Raw genomic sequence first — 22,760 nt, forward strand, 5'->3', positions numbered from 1 at the left:
AAAAATAAATATTTTGTAATTTTTTTCTCCAATGTTATACACCTTAACAGATGATGTTGATGGTGTTTCACATTTTTAATATATTTTTTTTAGAACCAAATACCAACACAAAAATCAAAATTTTACTATTCAGTAAGGAAGCTTCTGTATAACTTAATAAAAAATTTATTATATTACAAGTCAAATTATTACCATAATAGTTAATTTATGGATGAACTAATTTTATGGTTTCCTGTACATATTAATATAAAAAATATTTTCAATGTTTAAAAAAGTAAATTATTATATGCTTACTGTTTTCTATCAAAAATAACATGATTATTCTTTGGTGTCATATATGGTGAATGTGAAATTTCTCTGTTTGTTTTATCTATACCATTCAATGGAATATTTCGGTCAATTGACTCAATAGCTTTTTTAGGGCAATTTACAAAATTATCAAAATCAAACTATTAAATAAAAATTAATTTTAGTATATTTATGATAAATGTCTTTACTTTATCAAATTTTATTAACATAGAAGTATACCTCTTGGCTAGTTCTGTTTCTTACACCAAAATTTTCTAATGTTTTCCTTAATTTACGCTTTTTATCATTAGGATTTTCTCTACCTAAATTTTGAAACTCATGTGGAGAAGAATTACTGTTACTAGAATTGTTTCTAAAAAAAGTTATTTGTCAAATTAAAAGTATTTCCTATTAAAAAATTTAATTATGTATCAAATATTATAAGAGGAACTCATGAACAACATAATTTCTTAAAATAACATACTCTGAAGCATACGATACTGATAAATTTGAAATATCAGAAGTTGGCGTTGTAGATCTCATTTCTCGAGCTCTTTGAGCTATTCGATAACTAAATCCAGGACTTGTTACTTCAGCTATATTATAATTTGGTCTGCAAAATAAATTATATAAAATTTTTTATCAAATTAATAATTAATTTTTATACCATACACTTACATAAATGGAGTATTATTTCCATTATTTCTTCGAGAAATAGGCAATTTCTGGTTAAAAATATTAAGAGCTTTTGCCTCAGGACTATTGAGATTTAATGTTTTCCTACTAAGTGGGCCCGTAGATTTAACTTTGTCTGAATCAGACTTGAAATTAAATAAATTTAAAAATGAAGAAAACATATCAACAGGATAACAACTATTAAAGTCGAAGATTATATTAGGCAGTCACAAAAAAATAATACGCGGAATAGAAAATGACGATTAATAACACATAAGGCCTTGTTTATAGCATGGACAAATAAGTAAATAACTAAAAAGAAAAGATAAATCAAGTTAAAATTATTAAATTGAAAACTCCGACGAACGGCAGTGATATAAATCAACATGTGGGTAACCAGGAGCAACTAAATTATTAAAATGTGAAAAGTAATCTGTGCAAAATTTAATTTTTAAAATATTTTTTTGGTCTTATTAAGTTATTTTTACAAAAGTTTATAATAAAGATAGGTTGAACTTTTTGACAAAAAATTTTACTAGCTTAACTTGATGATCTGAAAATGATTTACCTTAGCTAAAAAAAACAATTAAAAAATATTACATTTTCAAGGGTATTTTTTTGACGTATTATTGAATGAAATCAGTTCGATGAAAACTGAGAAAAAGTGGTAACAGATACAAAAAAAAAAAAATAATTATAAAATCAATATAGTAAAATAATTTCCTACTATAACAATAATTGATCAATTGTGGCTAATGTTATTTAAAATAAAAATATTATAAATATTTAATTTAATTTTTAGTTAATTACCAATTAAGTATTTCATTAATTATAGATGAAAAAGAGTGTCCTATCTGTCAAGAATTAGGTAGAAAATTCGTGACTTTAATTCCTTGTTTACATAAAATTTGTAATCTTTGCGCAAACAATTTAATGTTAAATGAAATTTTATTTTGTCCATTCTGCAAATTTGAACTGCTTCAATATGTGTAAATTTTCATATTTTGATTTATTATATTAAATAATAAAAATAGATTACTTATGGCTAGTATTATTTAAAATTTTAAATATATTTAAATTAACGTTTTTAATTTTAAATATTTTGTCAAGCATTTGTTTCCTAACAAATACCAAACATTAATTTTTAACTTAAAATATTTTTATAGTAAAATGATTACATATTTATTTAGACTTTATAAAAAGATGTATATGTAGAAAAGAGTTACAAGAAGTAACCGTGCACCCTTGTAAACATAAAGTTGGAGTTAATTGTGCTGAGAAAAGTTGGGAAAAAGCGTTTGTTGCACCCAAATGCCCAGAATGTGACGAATACATTAAATATTTTGATATAGATGGTACGTTATCGATTAGTAAAAAATTTTACTAGCTTAACTTGATGATCTGAAAATGGTTTACCTTAGCTAAAAAAAACAATTAAAAAATATTACATTTTTGAGGGTATTTACGTGTGGCATATACTGTTGTAAGATGTCTCTTTTTTGTAACCCTTTTACAAATATGTCTGTAAATTTTAACGAGTTTAAAATTCTCGGTAGTTCTTCAATTTCTACGTTTCCGTACAGAGGTTACATTGAATGTCTGTGCTTTTTCAACCACGCGTTAACATTTCGGCTATTTTCATCTGTTGGAGTTGCATGTTTAAATATCCAGTGTTGTGTAGCATAAGTGTCAGTATCCACTACAGATAGTTCTTTTATAAGATAGTCGTTATTCGATCCCAATATACACTCAAAATCAGCTATTGCTGTAGTCATTTAGTTTGTTAACTAGTACGTTGAGGATACGGATCTTGTTCTAGGGCGTTTTGTTTTTTAAATAAACGTAGACTAGAGTCAGTATAGGCTTCATATTTTACAAAACCTTTAGTTTTATTAATCTGTTCTTCTAGCTGACTATATCGTAATTTAGAAGTTGAATCTATTGCGTTAAAATAAGTATTCAAATTTTCAATTTTAACTTCTACTCCGTGTATTTGTTCATTTATTTGTTCAATTATTTTCCGATAATTACTAAGCGTTTCAGTAATTTTTATAATATCTGTTTCTAATTTAGCTAATTTAGATTCTAGTTTGCATATTTTTTTTATTCTTTTACTTTCTAATGATGAACCAAAAACATCCATTACTGTTAACTTTTACGAATGAACTAATAATATTTTATTAGTTTTGCAGATTTTATTCTGCTCGGATGACTTTTTATATTTTTAAAAAGTAATAACACACAGTTTAATTAAAGATAGGTAGAGGGGATATGTACTTTAAGGTTAAATAATTATACATATTTAAATATATATTGGTAATTTATTATATGGAGTAAAAAATACAATTAAATATTATAAATTTTTACATTAATATCTTACAATAATATTTAAATAAATCATTTTTCAAGCTTATTTTTATTCATCCATGAATCATGTTTTGAAGGAAAACCAATCCAACGAAACAATAATTGATCACCTTTACGTCGTACAATTTTTTCAATCAGATAATTATGCGGATACTTGGTTTTTTGTAATTCTTGTTCATAAAAACACCCTATAATTGGATTTTTTTCAAAGTCTTCGAGAAGATAGGTTACTGGTATAGTGTTGCATACCTTTGCTATTATAAATATTTCAAAAGACCAATTAGTCAAATAGTCTTTTTCAAATACGACCTTGTTCGAACTAACCCTTACATAATCACCTCTACGAAATTTAATTTTTTGTTTCGTTTTAATATAATAATAATATATATTCAAGTGTTCGTCGGCCAATACGTAGTTCACAGTCACCCAGAGCAGAGACAACATCATATTTACCTAAAAAGAAAGCCGCAAGTAAATCGCCGCTAAAAGAAAAATCGACTAAGTCCATTAGCAAACGTAATTTATCGTTTTTAAAATCGTTAAACGTTCTTTGAAATTATGGACAATTTATGCTTAGACGTGACGGAAAGTTATGTCGATCAGTGTAAAATAATTAGTTAACAGGTACAATCATTTTTACCGTATAGCTCCACTGCGCTAGGTAAAAATGATGAAATATGATTTGAAATTCGCAACATGGACAGTTACACTTTACCAAGTGCCAGTTATTTGTACTTGGAAGGTGAAGTGAAAAAACCTGATGGTGTGAAATCCAGTCCTAGATTTATTAACAACGGACTCGCATATTTATTTTCTGAAATACGTTATGAAATAAACGGTACTCAAATACAAAAAGTACGCAACCCGGGCAATACATCTACTTTGAAAGGCTATTGCTCATATAACCCCGCTGATATTAACGAATTACACACTGCAGCATGGGACATTACTACTGAAGACAATAAAGACTTTTTCGACTGTACATATTTTTCTGGGATTATACCGCTGTCACATATACTGGGGTTTGCTGAAGATTATAATAAAATACTCTTAAACTGTACCCAATCATTAATATGTACGAGGAGTTCTTCAGACATTAACGTAATCAATTTGTTCGATGTGAACGAGTCCTCTGAAAAACTTAGAGGAAATACAACTCTGAAATACAGCACGGGAACTTCTGGTGATACTGAGGTTGTCAAGCTATTAGACACGAGTACCGCAGCAAAAGAAAAACTGTCTACAGTATCAATTAAACTGACAAAAGTTGTATGGAATATGCCAATTGTCAAAGTGACTGAAAAGGAACAATTAAAATTACTTAGAGTTTTAGATAGTAAAAAGCCTATACATTGCGCCCATAGAAATTGGTAACTGTGTGAATATCCGTTTGTACCACAAAACAAATCGTTTTCGTGGACCGTTAAAACATGTAATAATTTTCAAAAGCCCCGTTATGTTATAGTAAGGTTTCAAACAGACCGTAAAAATAGTGAAAGTAAATCAATGTCTGAATTCGATCACTGTAATTTAACAAATCTTAAAGTCCATTTAAATTCAGAAGTTTACCCGTACATCGATTTAAGATGTAATTTTGACTNTCCGTACAACGATTTAAGATGTAACTTTGACTGTAAACTATTTAGTATTTTATTTTCCTACTATGTTAATTTTCAAAAGAGTTATTAAAATAGACCTTGGTGTTCGCCTTTAGTAAATAAGAAACAATTTCTTAATTTAATACCTATTGCCGTAATTGACATGTCAAAACAGAACGATACAATTACAGTCTCGTCTTTTGACCTACGTATTGAAATTGAAGCATCAGGCGCGTTCCCTGGTAATACAACTGCATATGCTCTAGTAATTTCAGACAATGTATTTACATATACACCTTTTGACGGAACTGTCCGTATATTTTAACATTTTTTACACGTTTATGTAAACATTTATTATTAACCTTGTAATTATTATTATTATGAAATAAATATATTATATACAAATAACAACACTTTATTTTTTATTTTAGATTATAAGTTTATTATAAGAAACTAGTACAATATATAAAGTTATTGTTCATAAATTATTAATGTAAGTTAATTTTCTAACGTGATTGGGTTTCGGCCATTGTGAAGCCCATGGATTATAACTATTTTCTAGGATAAACACTTTTGTATCGAAAAATGCCGGACCGTCATTTTCGTCATACATTTTTTCTTTTTCCTAAAACAAATTATAAATTTAATAACAATAAAGATAATGACAATCTATGTTCATTACACTCACATTAATTTGAAGCGTACCTTCGGACCATGACTTGGCCATGCGAATGAAGGCTTTAACACAACATAACTTGAAACCTATTAAATCACCACCACCGTCCGATGTCGCCGCTGCTGTAGCACATTCACGTAACCTTGAACGTTAGATTTGGATAATTTACATAAGATCGCTTGTATCTTGTTAACAGATGATCCTAGAGGTCTGAATATTTTTCTCAGCCATCCCCTGATAAACTGTTCATCGATCTCGTCACGATATTTAATCTGAGTCCCCCTCCATATTCTTCCGGATTCCCTTTTTAAACTCTACGTAGTAACCTCAACTAATGTCCGGTGAGGATATCCAACTTCCATTAATGTATAATATTAAGTGACAGAAAAGGGGAAGAAAACTTGAGGTGTCCTTAAGTGACTCTGAGGGAGAGGCTGATCTATATAGAGTGTTCAAAAACATTATAATAATTATATACGGGTATATATTTATAAATGATTAAGGACGTGGATAATTAATATTGCATTAAACAAAATCTATTAGAGTGATTTTTTATCATAACAATTGATTGAGTTATGAAAAAAAATAACCTATATAAAGAAATATGTGTTTGACTAATAAAGTTAGATATTTTGTTTAAATTTTTGTAAACCTGGAAACACAAAAAAAAAAAAAACAGAATAACTCAACCCAACTCAAACTGAAATTAAATGTCAGTTTAGGTAAGAGTTCTAGTTTTTTAAATTGATAAGCATTTAGATTTTTGTTTCAAATTTCAAGTCCAGTTTTAAAATTTCCTTGATATTTTTAAAATTTGAAACATTGTAGAATTCTGAAATGTTAAAAATTATTAGTAGGTTTATTAAGGTGGTTCAAAAATTAGATTACTGCTCCCCGTCATTTTTATGCATTGTATAAAAAATTATCCTTTGAAAATTTGAACTCGATCAATCAACACCTTTATGTAAATATATAATGTTATTCTAAATAAATCAACTAAATGTACTTTTCTGTTTGTGCTTTGAAATTTTGCTTGTTATAAAAAGGAAACTGTTTTCAATTATTTTTAACGATCTAAATTAAAAAATTCTAAAATAAATTCATTAATTTAAATAATTACAAGAAAATAATTTCTGTACGTTTTATGTAATAATAAAGCAACAAAAATTTTCTTGGAAGTTAGTTTAAAAAGATGTGTAAACAAATGCATTTTTGACACAAAATGGATTTTCCATACACCTTGAATAATGGCTTCTGGGTGCTTTAACAAGATTCTATTTGATGTTGATATTTTTCTTAAAATGATAATAAACAATCTTTATAAATTCTTTATAGTCGTCTCGTGATAAATCATCTTTTACTTTATTTTCGACGAATGATAACACTTCACGGGCTATGTCATCACTTTTCATATTATCAATAACACGTAGAAAAACTTATTTTGTCTAAATTGCACTATTCTGATTGCAATAGTTTTAAAAAGAGTTGCATCATAATACAAGTATGCAGGCGTGTACTGGGAAATAAGGACACAGGACGCTACATAGTTTTAGAAAAAAAAAAAAAAATGTAATGATTAGAGCTATTTTACAATAACACATTTAGAACTCTTTTAGAGGATGATAACTTTTTTGTTAAATATTCATAGTAATTTTATGAAAATTAATTAAAGCACATTTATGTTGAGAGGAACAAATATATATTGTTAAAGAGATGCTGTAATAACCCAGCATCTAGTCAGTCTGAGACTTAAAGTATAAAATATAAATTCTCTGTTTGTCAACAGTAAAAAAAATATGTTAGTCATAACTTTTTACAATTATAATTGATTATCAGTACACTATAATAGAAAAATATCATTTATTATACTATTAATATGAAATTTAAAGTGTTCAATTACATGATGAAATGTCCAAAATACTTGAATTAAAATCTCCCCGGAATGGGTCCCTTAGGCATTCCTTTTGCCTCTTCCTATTTCCTGCTTGTCCGGGTCTAGGCTATTACATGATGAGTAGCCTCGGCCTACCTCTCTTTTGGGTATTTATGGGAGGTTTACCTCCCTTATTCCTTTTTGGGAGGCTTACCTCCCTTATGGCTTTCCACGGGGTAGAAGCCGCCTCATCCAAGGCGACTCGCATAGCTATGAGGTATGCGGGCCGTTGGGGCGCCTTTCTGATAAAAGTGTTCAATTACATGATGAAATGTCCAAAATACTTGAATTAAAATCGTGAGTTGAATTTAGGAAGTCTGCCGCTAGCAATAATCTATCAATTTTCCTCATTAAAAACATTTTTCTTAATTTTTTTTGTATCAATAGTTGCGAACCTGTTCCAATCAAATGAGCAGCGATTGAGTCTAACCACCTAAATACAATTCTAATTTTCATTTACAATTTGTTTAATGCTAACGTTATAATTTTACAGAAATAATTATTATTCATTTTTTTTTTTTGAAGTAAGGAACGGGTGGCATATACCAGCTCTAGCTTTCCAAATATTCTTTAAAAAATTTTACATCACGGACTTATAAAATATCCAGACGTTAACTTTTTTTACAATATAGTAAATTAATGTTAGATAATTTAAAAATAGCAATTTTATAGAATTTAAAAAATAAATTACATTTTTCTACATTTCTAGAGTAATAATGTATTTATAAAAAAATTTGTGAATATTAGCTTCGATCCGAAGCTGAGAAGGTATTGGTTTTACTATGATGTGTTTATTTTTTATTTTTGTGTCTGTTACCACATTTTCTCAGCTCTCGCCAAACGGATTTCTTTCAACGATACGTCAAAAGATCACAAATCGTAACTAGTGATTTTAATCACTGTCAGATATCATTATACTTGATCCAACTATGCCACGTCACTACTGTGCCGCGATCCCCCTGTGCTGGGTTTTTTTTTCTATTAGTAAAGTGATCAATGAAAAAATAATCACTCTGTACATAAATTATTTATTTATTAGCGTTATGAATAACCATACAATAGTTGAAGAGAAGATTAAAGAAAATAATTTCTGAAAAATAAAAGATTTAAGTTAAAAGTAAGATTGACTCTAGTAAAATATTCAATTTTAAAATTTTTATTTTTCAAATTATTATATTTACCATTACGATTTGTTGAAAGATAAAAAATGCACTTGCAGCAGAACCTTGGGTCTTAAACCAAGAGTTATGTATTGGTTGAACACTTCAGTGACTAAACCTATGATATTGTACGGTGCCCTAGTCTGGTGGACCAGAACAGCACTCGTTACAGCTAGAAAAGAACTTAGTCGCATACAGAGAATGGCTGCTATGGTCATCACTGGAGCATTAAGAACTACATCAACGGTCGCATTAAAGGTACTAATCAGATTGCCTCCTCTGCATCTAGAGGTTAAAGCTCACACCAAAGCCACAGCTCTAAGATTTCACAACTTAGGTACTTGGACTTTGGAAAGTGACACAGCAGAACACGGTAAAGTAATAAAAGAGGTATACCGGAGTATTTTTGGAATACTCCTTGGGTTATATCAAACGGTTCTTAAGAATAACATTCCCTACAAAGTGGAAATCACTACACGTAGAGAATGGAATATTAACCACCTGGCTGATAAAGGAGGATTTGTAATATATACAGATGGATCCAAAAAATCAGGAAAGGTAGGTGCTGGAATTTGGGGTTTAAAGCCACGAATAAATGTCAGCATGTTATTGGGCACAACACCCTCTGTCTTCCAAGCAGAGGTGATGGCGATACTGGTAGGGGCTCAGAACCTGCTAGTATACAAGAATAGGAAGATAATTATCTTAAGTGACAGTCAAGCGGCTTTGAAAGCATTCTGTAATGATCAGATGAATTTAAAGCTTGACCTCGAATGCAGGGAAACTTTAGAATCACTATCGAGGTCCAACAAAGTTACACTAGCATGTATACCAGGACACAACGGTGTCACTAGAAATGAAAATGTTGAATTTCTTACAATGATAGGTATAATGTAATAACACTTCAGTGATGACACTTAGGTAGGTAAACCGAATCAAAACAATTGAGTTGCGCACAATGGACCAACAGATATGAGTGCATGAGCATTAAGTCCACTTCACTAATGACTAAAACTAAACTAAAACTAGGTCTATAAATATATCTCAATAATTAATTTTTTTACATTTTAATTTTTGTTTGTGTTTTTATTTGAATTAAAGTCGGTCATTAGAACGTTAACAATTTTCATTGCAAAATTTATACACATATCACATTTAGTCCTTTTTAACACGCTTATATTAGTTTCACTTGTATGTTGTGTGTTTGTAACTCTCCACGCGCCACGTGTTTTCGCGTATCCCGTCGTTTATGTCCCCTTGAGACTAGACTATAAATATGTATATGTTAATATTTATTTATATATTCCTACTGCCGCTGTCGCCATTTTACAAAATTTTAATGGTAATAAAAAGGAACTACAAAACATTAATGAGAAATTTTTTCACCAAACTATTTCTTAAAATTTATTCTAAAAGATGGCTATTTTAAAGTTTTTTTAAATACTTTTCATACATTTTTAAAATTATAATTTTTTATATAAATTATAAAAATTATATTTATTACATTATTATTATGAGCCTTAAGTATAACACGGCCGCCGGGGATTGACGGCCGGTTATAGATAGTGTACTGGAAATCATGTGAAAAAAAGAGGCACGGTACGGGATTAGAACCCGCGACCTAAGGCGTTGTATAGACATACCTTACCACTAGGCCACCGTGCACTTATAATTCAGATCTCGATACACTTTCATTTAGGTTGATAACGTGATGCGTGGCTGAGGGAAACACGGTACCGTGTCAAGTATATTAAATATTAAAAAAAAAAAATAGCAAAAAATATTAACTGGATCAAAAGTTATTTAAGTTGTCAGCGTGATCTGAGCCACCTGTATAATGATATGCACAATTGTAAAAAAAAATATATTTTCTTTAAATATCTCTTTTATTATAATTTAAAATCTGTACGAATTATTTGATAATCAGTAAATAATTCATTATAGTTTATAAAGATAAGGCTTGAAACTTGACCATTCTTCAGATGATCCTTCAGAATAGGCTAGAAAATATTTAAATTTAAATTATTATACGGTTATATTTTATTTTATAGTTTTAGTTTTTAATTTTTCAATTTCATAAAATATGATTAAGTTTTTATTTAAAAACATATTTTTAAATTTAATATTTTAAAAGGATTGCCTGCCATTGAATACATAACATAGCTCGACCAATTCGGGTCATTATGGTTTAAGGAAATTTTTTTTTGTATCCTATAGGTTTTTTGACGCTGATTCTGAATAAGCGCTTAGTTTTTATCTATATTTAATATTAATTATGTTATAAAGTTATTTGAATATTTGTAAAATTACTGTTTTTACATAAAATGATAATTAAAAAAAAAAACCCAGCACAGTGGTGACGTGGCATAGTTGGATCAAGTATAATAATATCTGACCGTGATTAAAATCACTATAAAAAAAACGCTTTAATGCAAATCTTTAGATAGTGTTATCTTTAAATTATCTTTAGATAATTTAAAAAAATTGGTGGATTATTCCAAAAGCTACATGATCCAATAGTTCCTTATTAATATCCTGATTAAGATAAAGTATGTCGAATGAAATAGAGATATAAATATTATATCTCATAAAAAATTGTGTCGATCCATACACTTTTTAATAAGTTATAGCATTATAAAATTAAAAATGCCAAAATAATAATAATATAATAATATCATTCGGTAAAGCATTTACCGTGAAGACAAAATAAAATCCGAAATTTTTTTTTCCATAATAAAGTATATTACATTAGCTTTAATTTAAGATATATATATATAAAAGTGTCAGACTTTCTGGACCACTTTCAAAAGTTAAGTTGAAAAAGTTGTCATTTTGAATCCCCCCTGTAAGCAAGTAAAGAGTCAGATTTATAAAAAAAATATAGCAAATGATAGTTAAAGACATCATGCATACATAAAAAAAAAAATTATATTGATACCCATACATCTTTCAAAAAGTTGTAGCATAATAAAGTTAAAAATATAAAAAATATTTTTTTTACAAAAATCGTATATTTTTTATTAACTTTGATGTCTGTTTTTACTGTAAAGACCAAATAAAGTCCGAAATTTTTTTTTCCATAATATTAGACAATGTAGACAAAGACAAGTCCAGAGGTAAAATTTTTTTTTTTCAAATTAAAGTATATTACATAAGTTTTAATTTAAGATCTATATAAAAGTTTCAGATTTTACGGAACAATTTGAAAAGTTAAGTTGAAAAAGTTCTACTTTCTATATGCATTTTTAAGTTTTGAACCCCCTTGTATTAAGGAAAATGGTCCGATTTAAAAAAAAAATATGTCGAATGAAAGATATATATAAATACTACTTCTTATGAAAATATTGTATAGATCCATACTTTTTTTAAAAAGTTATAACATATTAAAGTAAAAAATATAAAATCAAGAATTTTTTCACGGAAATCGTACGATTTTCTTGAATTTTAATGCCCGTTTTCACCACGAAGACAAGTCCAGAGGTCAAAATTTTTTTCAAAATAAAGTATATTATATTAGCTTTAATTTAAGGTACATATTTTACTTCACAAAAAAAAAAAAAATTTACGAAAATTAATATTATGGCCCCATTTTGGCCATAATATTAATTTTAATAAATTATAATAATATTAATGTTTCTCTAACGTCAATAAAATATTACTAATTAATATTATTAGAAACACTTATAGGCATCAAAAAACGAAAAAAAAAAATGTCTTTATCATTCCATAACCCAAATTATGTTTAGCTGTATAATTTTTATGTGAAAACTTTTTTCAAATATTATTGCACTTGTTCATTCATCAATTTCTATATTGAACTTGTATATGATAAGAATTATTAAGAAAAATAGGTTATTTAAATTTGTTAAGGACCCAGTAAAAATTATTGAATCACAATAACATGTATCTAGAGTGATTTTTTTTATAATAACAAATGAGTGTGTTAGTGTGAAATAAAAACAAGTGAATAAAAAATCACTTGTAAGCAATATGAGATTGATTAATTAAGTTAAATATTATTGTTTACAACTTTGTAAACTTGAAATACAAAAAAAAACAGATAATCCAACCCACTGACATTTAATATTAGTTTGGGTAAGAGATCTAGTTTTTTATATTGTTAACTATTTAAATTTCGGTTTCGGGTATTAAGACCAGTTTTTAAATTTTTATTAATGTCTCTGATATTTTTAAAATATGAAAAATTGTAGAATCTGAAATATCAAAAATTATTAGCATATTTATTAGGGTGGTTCAAAAATTATATTACTGCTCCACTATATTGTGTTATGTGGTATAAAATATTTATACCCAGAAACATATCATTATTCGAGGTGTATATAAAAGACATTTATTGTCTAAAAATGCATTTGCTTAGACATCAATTTAAACTAACTTCCAAGATGATTTTAGCTATTTTATTATTACATGTTACGTACAGCAATGGCTAAACTGTAATTATTTAGTTCATTGAATTTATTTTACAAATTTTTACTTTAGGTCATTAAAAGAAGCAATGTGTCATAATACTAACAAAATAGTACATTTGTACATATGATTTATATCGAGTAAAATTATTAATTTATACAAATTTTTTAAATAATTAGGATTTCATTATCATTTTTGCATTTTTTTTATACTTTAAATTTAGCATAGATAATATATTTCTTACGTCTAATAAAGACACTTAATATTTTTTATTAATTTTTGATAAAACTAATATCTATGGAAAGTTTTTTGAATATCCATTTTATTAGAAAATGTTTGCGCTAAATTAAATAATACTTGAAATAAACGCGAATAATTATATAACAATCATCTTTGATTAAAATTCAACTCCTGTGCTACACGGAAAGGAATTGGTTGATCAAATACAAATATTCATAATATAAGATTTTTATCCTTAGTAAAAAATTTGGGGAGTGCTGTAATTTTATTATCTGAAAAAAAATTTATTATATAGATTTGAACCACCTTAATATTCAAAGGATGAACAATTAAATTTATTTTATGAAATAATAATTTATTGTTAAAGGCAACCTTTCCACGTATCTCCGTTAGCTTCAGTTATAGCTTTACCTAAAGCCATAATATGTGATTCTTCAAATTCATTTCTTGAATATTTTTGTTCACAGTTTTCACAAAATTTTATTTTAATATCTCTGGGTATAACTTCGTAACGATGTATTTTTGTTACAACTTCTTTACAGTTATCGCATTTATCTTTAAATAAAATGTAAGTTAATGCAGTATACCATTATTTTAATTGTATTTATCACTACAAAATGTTTACTGGTTATCTCATACATGTGCGATTTACAACAAAAATATGTCAAAGATCTCAAATTTATTTAGTTTCAGATATTACTCACAAAATTAGAATAAAATTTCCTCGTTCCACATAAATGACACTCAAAAATGATATATACAACTTAATTCTATATAACTTATTAATTACTTTATAAATTATTGTTACATGTTATTTTGTTCATATCGGTTGGGTTGGGTCAAATTTTACTCAGCTTATTTTTATATGTATTACAACAATTATCGAGGTGAGAGAAATTCGAATTTCAAAAATCTTATTCTAGACGCCAAAACATATTTTTAGAATCTTAATTATTTTTTATTTAAACAATTATTTTGACAATATATATCATATTTATACTTACATAAATGCATTCCTAAAAAAATGATAAAAAACATCTTTTGATTATTACGTTAAAATATATAATCCAACATTGTGTCGAATGGTAAATATTTAGAATGTTTTATTAATTATTTAAAAAATTAATATTGACTTTTTGTTTATAAAAAACCTATACGTAAATTTTGTTATTTATAATATCGTTAATATTACGAAATTGTTGTGTTGGATTGTATTGGAGAAAGATAAGTAAAAGCTCATCTAGATTACACATAGACATTTAAAAAAAAAGACTGATAGATAGATAGATAGATAGATTCATTATGGAGTAAAACAAATCAAATAATAAGAAAAATTGTTTGACAGCGAACGATTTTGAGTATTCAAAAGTCTAACATTTGTGTACAGTTAATCGTATTTTTAGTGACAATCTATATAAGACATGAAAATTTTGCCTAATTTATTTTGCTATAATTTATTGAAAGTCATTAATAAGTACAACATATATTTTTTTTCAATTAAATAAATATTATGGTAAAAATTTGGGGTTGCCATATCATAATGGAAGATTGATATTAATTTAGGGATGATAGAAGACTTTATCGTCTAAAGAAAATCACCAAAGAGACATCATGTTTTTTGTTTTTATCTATATTAACCAAAAATCGAAAATAAATACTGAACCTTTAGTGTTCTCATAAAAGTATAACTTCATTTAAAAGCTCTTTAGATCACAAAAAGTCTATCATAATCATTTAAAATTATATAGGTACGGCAAATCAAAATATAATTGTTATCTAAATAAAAATCTAGATATTCCCAACACTATGACTAAAATCTAATTTTTGTTTTTGCTATAATTTGAAATTGATAATATGTCAAATATTCTTAATTAGTAAGGAAAAAATTGAATAGATACCTATAGGAAATATTCCTTTACAATCATTCATTATACAATGAATTTTGCGGTTTATTCTTATATCCATTCTGCAGTCTTTACAATATTCATGTATGCAATTATCATAAAACTTGGCTACTGGATTCACATTTTTACAATTTACACATGGCTCTTTAACATTTATATAAAGGATATCAGTTATAAGAATAAAATTTAATATTGATTCTTATGTAATATAACTAGAGATGTGAGTCGGTATTATACATGTGTATTATACGGTATGATACAAGGTATGATACATGCGTATAAAATTATTTTATACCGGCTGTATTAAAAAAAAAAAGCTTTATAAACATTTATATTCTTTTGGATTTTATTTTAATTTAATTAAAATTAATTCTTAGTACTCAGTGATACTAAAATTTATAATCGATAAGGTGCTTAAGTTATTTTTTTTAAGGTAACAAACGTTAATACAATTATAGATTTTAAGATTAATAGTAAGATGCCATATTTTAATTTTTTAATAGTTTATTTAAAGGATAGGATTTTTTTTTGTAGGGAAAAAGTAAGTTTTATTATTTTATTTATTAAGTTATTAAAAATTTTAAGTTTTTAATGTGGTAAAATTCTAATTGTGTATTTATACTTGTTTAAAGAAGTAGAGTTCTGAGACCTTTAACATCATGGGTGGTATCTTATTGCAAATTGACTATAGTTGGTACTTAGTTGATACTAAATCATCCTCTAAAGAAGAATTCTGGATAGAGAAATATCTTAGTTCAATACTTTAACTAATTACTCCCTGAACATTTTGTTTTCATCAATTTTGCTAAAGGCTTTTTCAGTAAGTACTCATTTATTTATTGAGTTTTATGAAAAATAATCACTCTAAAGTTTATTTTTTCCCAAATTTAAAGGCGCCACAAGAATTTATACGGTATTATACAGTATTATACGTATATTATACGATATTATACAACAAAAAAATAAAATACCGTATTTTAACAACTCTGAATATAACATAATTAAATGGATAAAATTGTAATACGTTGAAAATTTATTGTTGGAAACAGTTTTAAAATTTTTCAATTATTATAATGTAAGTGGGGAAAAAAATTAGATCCCAAAATTTTCCACTAACTCCACAAAAATTGTTGATGTATAAGAACATATTTCAAACACTGTTAAATTATATTATTAGACTCTTCCCGACATTATTTCTGTCCATAGGCAGAAATAATAAAAATATTAAAATAGAAATGTCATTTATTAAATTTAACATGTTTTCAAAATAACCAATTTTAAGTTGTTTTAAAATCGGAGATTCTATTTTATTTCAAGTACATAAAAAAATTTAAAAGGTAGGCTAATAATTCGTGCACAAAAACACAACTTACAAAAAATTAAAAAAATATAAAAATAAAATATTATTAATAACTAGATTATTGAAGAATTAAATTATTTATAAAAGTATGTTCCTGTAAAATAAACTATAACAATTGTTAAAATTATTATTATAAATTTTACTCATTTTTGGCACCATCTTCGGAAATTTTCAAAACACCTTTCAAATAATTAATGTTCAAAAAATACATCTGTTTAAAATTTTATTTTAAGTAACAATGTATATAAAATATTATTAATATATTTAAAGATAATTGCAAAAAAAAATTAATTATTGAATAATTTTATCTACTCAAAACAAAGGTTTCAGGACCTAATGAAATACAGAGAAAATGTTTTTTATGTTTTTACTGAACTTTTAAAAAAGGTCATGCATAAAATATAAGGACGCTAAAAAATAAATTTAAGTATTTGTTTAGTAATTATTTTATAAAAATACATAGTTTATTTTATTATTTGCTTTTTAAAGGAATGTATGATATATTCAACTTACTTATGGGTTTAATTGTTGGTATATTATAATCTAGAAATTTATATACATGTAATAATTATAGAGTTTCATTTGAAACTTTTATTATTATTTTTAAATGTAAATCATTTTTAATGCATTATTATATCCTTGAAAAAATTCTATAAATTTGTCATAGAGGTAATCATCAATCATGGACTGCTTTATTAATCACAGATAAGATATATTGGAATTTCTTTTTTTGTTTCTTCAGAGTTCATATTTACATACAAGACACAAAAAAACCCGTGCTCACTTCCAGCCATTACTTTCAATGTTTGATTACTTTAGAAATACTTGTAGGATTTGGGTGGTAGAAATGTAACTTTTCATCTCGTCGAGGATAAAAATCCTTACCTATAATTTTTTAAACAGTTTTACAATTCTTATTTTCTTATTTAGCTAACCCAGAAACTCTCTGAAAATTTAATAATAATAGTATTACACAATTTTTTTGTCCAATAAAATAAGCTGTCGGGTGGCACCACATTTTAATGCATGTAATAACTAATACATATATAAAAAAATATAAAATTAAAAAATATAAAAATATGTCTACAAAACAGTGTTCCCTCCTGGATAAGATAAAAATAATACATAATACCATTTTACACAAAATTCAACTACTCCCTTATGAATTCCATAAGACCTTCACGAAAAAATTCTATTACATTGACCAATTTACCTACATATAACAAAACATATTTTGTTTATTTACACAATTCATCGCAGCTGAATATTTGTCTTATCAGGATAATTAGAGGTAAGTGAAAACATTTATTTATATAATAAATCTCTAATAATACCTTCATCGAATAACTTATTAGTAAGTAAAAAATAAACTAGATACCTTCAAGGAAATTTGATCCATAATCAATTACTGGACACATATTATCGTTAATTATTCTTAGATAATTTCTACAGTCTGTACAATACTCAAATCCGTTATCAAACAACTTAGCTACTGGCCTTAATTTAATACATCTTGTGCATTGCAATTTAATATCTAAATAAAGAATTTACATTTATGACAGTAAAATTCAGCATTGATTCTTTTGAAAGATAAGATAATAAAATGTAGAAAGATTAAATAAAACTTTTTCTAAAATTTTTTTTAGTTTTTCAATAATTTTCGAGAAAAATTTGAAAGTACCGAATTAATATCGTTATTTATAATATAATGTTATTTTTTTTCATCTATATCAACCAAAAATCGAAAATAAATACTGAAAGATGGGTTCAGTGATCCCATAAAAGTATATTCTTCATGTAGTAACTATTTAGATAACAAAAATTCTATCATAAATGAAGTTTAAATAATCATATAAAAAGACATCTAGATATGACAAATCAAAATATTATTGTTATCTAAATAAAAATCTAGATATTCCCAACACTAGGACTAAAATGTAAGTTAATAAATCGTAAAAATAAAAATAAATGTCTTTTAATTGGATAAATACAATTTTTTTATGAGAAATAATATTTTTTAATTCGACATACTTTATCTTACCCCACTGTGCTGGGTTTTTTTTAATATTATATCACCATTTCAACATCAAGGTTTTATACTTGTTGGGTCACTGAGGATTTCAGTCGAAAAGGTTGAAATAAGTTGGGTTTGGGCATGAATTTTTTCTTCTTGGGGTTTAGGGGCGTGAGCCCCCATACCACGAGAGTTCCGAAGGGACTCAAATTGGTCACCGGAGCCGACAGGCGTAGGTGACCACAACTTATATTTAAATGGGTTTTTGTGACTCAACGTTATAACTTTAAGATATTCGTAAAGAGTAACATCAACCATATTTTTTGGATTTTTATACTTTGATACCTCAACAACTTTAAAAAGCTGTAATATTTAAACTAATTAGGTTTATTAGTTTAATTAATTATAATTTGATACAGAATAGGATATTTTATTTTATTTATTTCACAATTATATGTAATAAATTAGTAAAACACCACATCACAGTCTTATTTTTTTCATTTTTGTTTAACTGAAATTAATTGGGTTTCTAATTACCTATAAAAAACTATATAGAAAAATCCATTTTTTTAATGGCTTAATTTTGATATCATTTTGAAAAAAAAATATTATATCATAGCTAAATGAAAGCCCATTTTTTTTGGTAATGCGTAATTTTGAAAAAAAAAAAAGAACAATTTGGAAAATTCTTATTTTTAAAGTTATTTTTGGTATTAGAGTTTTTTGAACCAGGAAATCACGTAATAAGTACGTTATTAAAGTTTCACAATATTTTTGTAAGAAAAAACCAAAAAATGCATGTTACACTGCTTTAAAAGCGTGTTTTTTTAAACTATATTTATTTTTCACTTTATAGTTTCATATGCTATGAAAGCATGTTTTTTAGTTTTTTTTAACTTTATTTATTACTGATTAGTTCAATAAACTAGTCTATAAATGAGTAATTAAAATGTAAATTTTTAAGTAAAAAACAAAAATCTAAAAGGTAGGCTGAAGAGTCTTGCACAAAAACATAACTTTTTAAAAAGGGCCTGTTAAACAAACGATGTTAAAAAAATTAATTTTAGCAATTATTTAGTAATTAATTTTGTAATAATAAATAGTTTGTTTTATTATTTGCTTTTTAATGGAATGTTTGATAAATTCAACTTACCCAGGGCTTTACTCATTGACATGTTATGATCTAAAAAATATATATTTAACTCATAGAGTTTCATTTAAGACTTTTATTTATTTTTTTAATGAAAATCATTTGTAATGCATCAAAATATATATTATAACTATGTTATATATTATGTATTAATGTCTATTTTGTAGTAAAGACAGTAAACAAAGAGGCACAATGATTACTCATAAAAAAAAACTACATTATATTGCTAATTATAATATTGTTTACTTATCAACACATTATACAAGATAATTATTTTATAATTAAACATTATAATTGGATTTTTCAAATTGCGCATGTTTAACAAGCATATTAATTCATTAATAGCCTAATAGAGAGAATGACTAGTCGATAACAACTTTTGGACAAATAATTCAAAAGTTATTAACATTTTTATACCTAGGTGGTAAAAAAAGTGCGGCCTAAAAATATATAGTTAAAAAATACAAAAACACTTTCAGCCATTACTTTAAAAATTCAGAAATACTGGTTCAATCATTTTTATCGATCAGATATTTTATTAATTAGATCATTTTTTATTTTATAATATGGATAATTAAGTATGTTATTATTTAAAAACATAAAGTTGACACTCATATAAGCTATAAGATGTGTATTTAAAAAATACTAAATTATTGAAAAATCGAAAAATATAAAAATAAAAAGTACTAAAAATGATTTTATTAAAATAATCAAGACACTCATATAGTGTATAAAGTGAACATGAAAAATACTATATGATATATAAATTAAAGAAAACGAGTAAATAAATGAAATCAAAAGTAAAATTCTCAATATTATATTAATTTTTGGAATAGTTAAATGGACTATGATAATAGAATTACTTTGTGTATAAATTATTTATTTATTACCATTATGAATAACCATAAATATAATATTTGAACAGAAGATTAAAAAAAATAATTTCTGAAAAATTAAAAATTTTAATTAAAAATAAAATTTACTTTAGTAAAATATTAAATTTTTAAATTATAATTTATAAAATATATTACTTACCATTGTGATGTTGAAAGAAAAAAAGTGTAGTGTATAATGATACAAATAACTTGTTAAAAAGAATTACTATACTTAATTGTGTCAAAGAGTGTTATAGTTATTTTAAAGTGACTATAATAATTGTTATATGATATGTTTATTCAGTTGCAATAAAATATTTTTACCATTAAAAGTAAAATAAATATAGTTTAAAAAAAATGAAAAACACGCTTTTAAAGCATATCAAACTAAAAAGTTAAAAATAATTTTTAGTTCGATGTGCTTTAAATCGTGTTTTTTTAGTTTTTTTAAACTATATTTATTTTTCACTTTTTAGTTTCATGTTATGATAGTAGTTACTATCAATATCATGGTTGTAACGGGTAACGGGAAATCAGGGTTCGATTCCGGGGAGGGTGTCTGAGAAACGGCTACCACATCCAAGGAAAGCAGCAGACGCGTAAATTACCCACTCCCGGAACATGGAGGTAGTGATGAAAAATGACGATACGGGGAATCATCCTTTGTAATCGGAATGAATACACTCTTTATCTGATGAACAATTAAATTTATTTTATGAAATAATAATTTATTGTTAAAGTCAACCTTTCCACTTTTCTCCGGTAGCTTCTGCTATAGCTTTACCTAAAGCCATAATATGCGATTCTTCAAATTCATTTCTTGAATATTTTTGTTCACAGTTTNTTTTTTCCTTGAACATTTTTGTTCACAGTTTTCACAAAATTTTATTTTAATATCTCTGGGTATAACTTCGTAACGATGTATTTTTGTTACAACTTCTTTACAGTTATCGCATTTATCTTTAAATAAAATGTAAGTTAATGCAGTATACCATTATTTTAATTGTATTTATCACTACAAAATGTTTACTGGTTATCTCATACNGAAAAATGTAGAGGGTAAAATCATTGGATATGTATTAAATACTTGATTTCAGATACGCTGTAAGGATGAGAAGGTATAAATTGTTGACGTATTTATCACTACAAAATGTTTACTGGTTATCTCATACATGTGCGATTTACAACAAAAATATGTCAAAGATCTCAAATTTATTTAGTTTCAGATATTACTCACAAAATTAGAATAAAATTTCCTCGTTCCACATAAATGACACTCAAAAATGATATATACAACTTAATTCTATATAACTTATTAATTACTTTATAAATTATTGTTACATGTTATTTTGTTCATATCGGTTGGGTTGGGTCAAATTTTACTCAGCTTATTTTTATATGTATTACAACAATTATCGAGGTGAGAGAAATTCGAATTTCAAAAATCTTATTCTAGACGCCAAAACATATTTTTAGAATCTTAATTATTTTTTATTTAAACAATTATTTTGACAATATATATCATATTTATACTTACATAAATGCATTCCTAAAAAAATGATAAAAAACATCTTTTGATTATTACGTTAAAATATATAATCCAACATTGTGTCGAATGGTAAATATTTAGAATGTTTTATTAATTATTTAAAAAATTAATATTGACTTTTTGTTTATAAAAAACCTATACGTAAATTTTGTTATTTATAATATCGTTAATATTACGAAATTGTTGTGTTGGATTGTATTGGAGAAAGATAAGTAAAAGCTCATCTAGATTACACATAGACATTTAAAAAAAAAGACTGATAGATAGATAGATAGATAGATTCATTATGGAGTAAAACAAATCAAATAATAAGAAAAATTGTTTGACAGCGAACGATTTTGAGTATTCAAAAGTCTAACATTTGTGTACAGTTAATACTATTACTTTCGTCTTATTTATATTATTTATAACTTAACTTGTTTTATTCAACGACCCGTCCATCGCCAATTTTCATCATAGCCAACCAACTCCGTCTCACTTGGATATACCTACTAAGTTAGTTAAAACTGATAAAAGTGGCACGAGTCGATGGGTATCGTGTCT

The 22,760-nt window shown here is 25.9% G+C and overlaps 2 protein-coding genes across 4 annotated transcripts; both read right to left on the reverse strand.

The window, feature by feature from the left end:
* Window positions 1-238: 238 nt before the first annotated feature.
* On the reverse strand, window positions 239-2,738 carry LOC126902097 (uncharacterized). Its single transcript, XM_050679121.1, has 5 exons — window positions 2,554-2,738; window positions 967-1,161; window positions 773-901; window positions 529-661; window positions 239-449 (listed from the first exon to the last, which is right to left on the reverse strand). The coding sequence occupies exons 1-5, from the start codon at window positions 2,736-2,738 to the stop codon at window positions 291-293; spliced, it is 801 nt and encodes a 266-aa protein (XP_050535078.1). The 3' UTR covers window positions 239-290.
* Window positions 2,739-5,406: 2,668 nt separating this feature from the next.
* LOC126902774 (uncharacterized) lies at window positions 5,407-20,909 on the reverse strand. Of its 3 annotated transcripts, none has more exons than XR_007703320.1 (9): window positions 20,829-20,909; window positions 20,684-20,738; window positions 19,797-19,826; window positions 18,008-18,163; window positions 17,143-17,172; window positions 15,264-15,413; window positions 13,738-13,920; window positions 5,617-6,043; window positions 5,407-5,553 (listed from the first exon to the last, which is right to left on the reverse strand). XR_007703320.1 is itself a non-coding variant. In XM_050680379.1 (9 exons), exons 1-9 carry the CDS (start codon window positions 20,829-20,831, stop codon window positions 5,979-5,981), a joined length of 684 nt encoding a protein of 227 aa, XP_050536336.1. In that variant the 5' UTR covers window positions 20,832-20,909; the 3' UTR covers window positions 5,616-5,978. The 3 variants fall into 3 exon arrangements, 2 of the variants coding, with proteins under 2 accessions (XP_050536336.1, XP_050536337.1); XM_050680379.1 differs by lacking the exon at window positions 5,407-5,553 and adding an exon at window positions 14,370-14,381 and having other exon boundaries at window positions 5,616-6,043; XM_050680380.1 differs by lacking the exons at window positions 5,407-5,553; window positions 5,617-6,043 and adding exons at window positions 10,272-10,697; window positions 14,370-14,381.
* Between the last annotated feature and the right edge of the window lie 1,851 nt (window positions 20,910-22,760).

Source organism: Daktulosphaira vitifoliae, unplaced genomic scaffold, assembly GCF_025091365.1.
Source record: "Daktulosphaira vitifoliae isolate Bord-2020 unplaced genomic scaffold, ASM2509136v1 Scaffold_3, whole genome shotgun sequence".
Lineage (NCBI taxonomy): Eukaryota > Metazoa > Arthropoda > Insecta > Hemiptera > Phylloxeridae > Daktulosphaira > Daktulosphaira vitifoliae.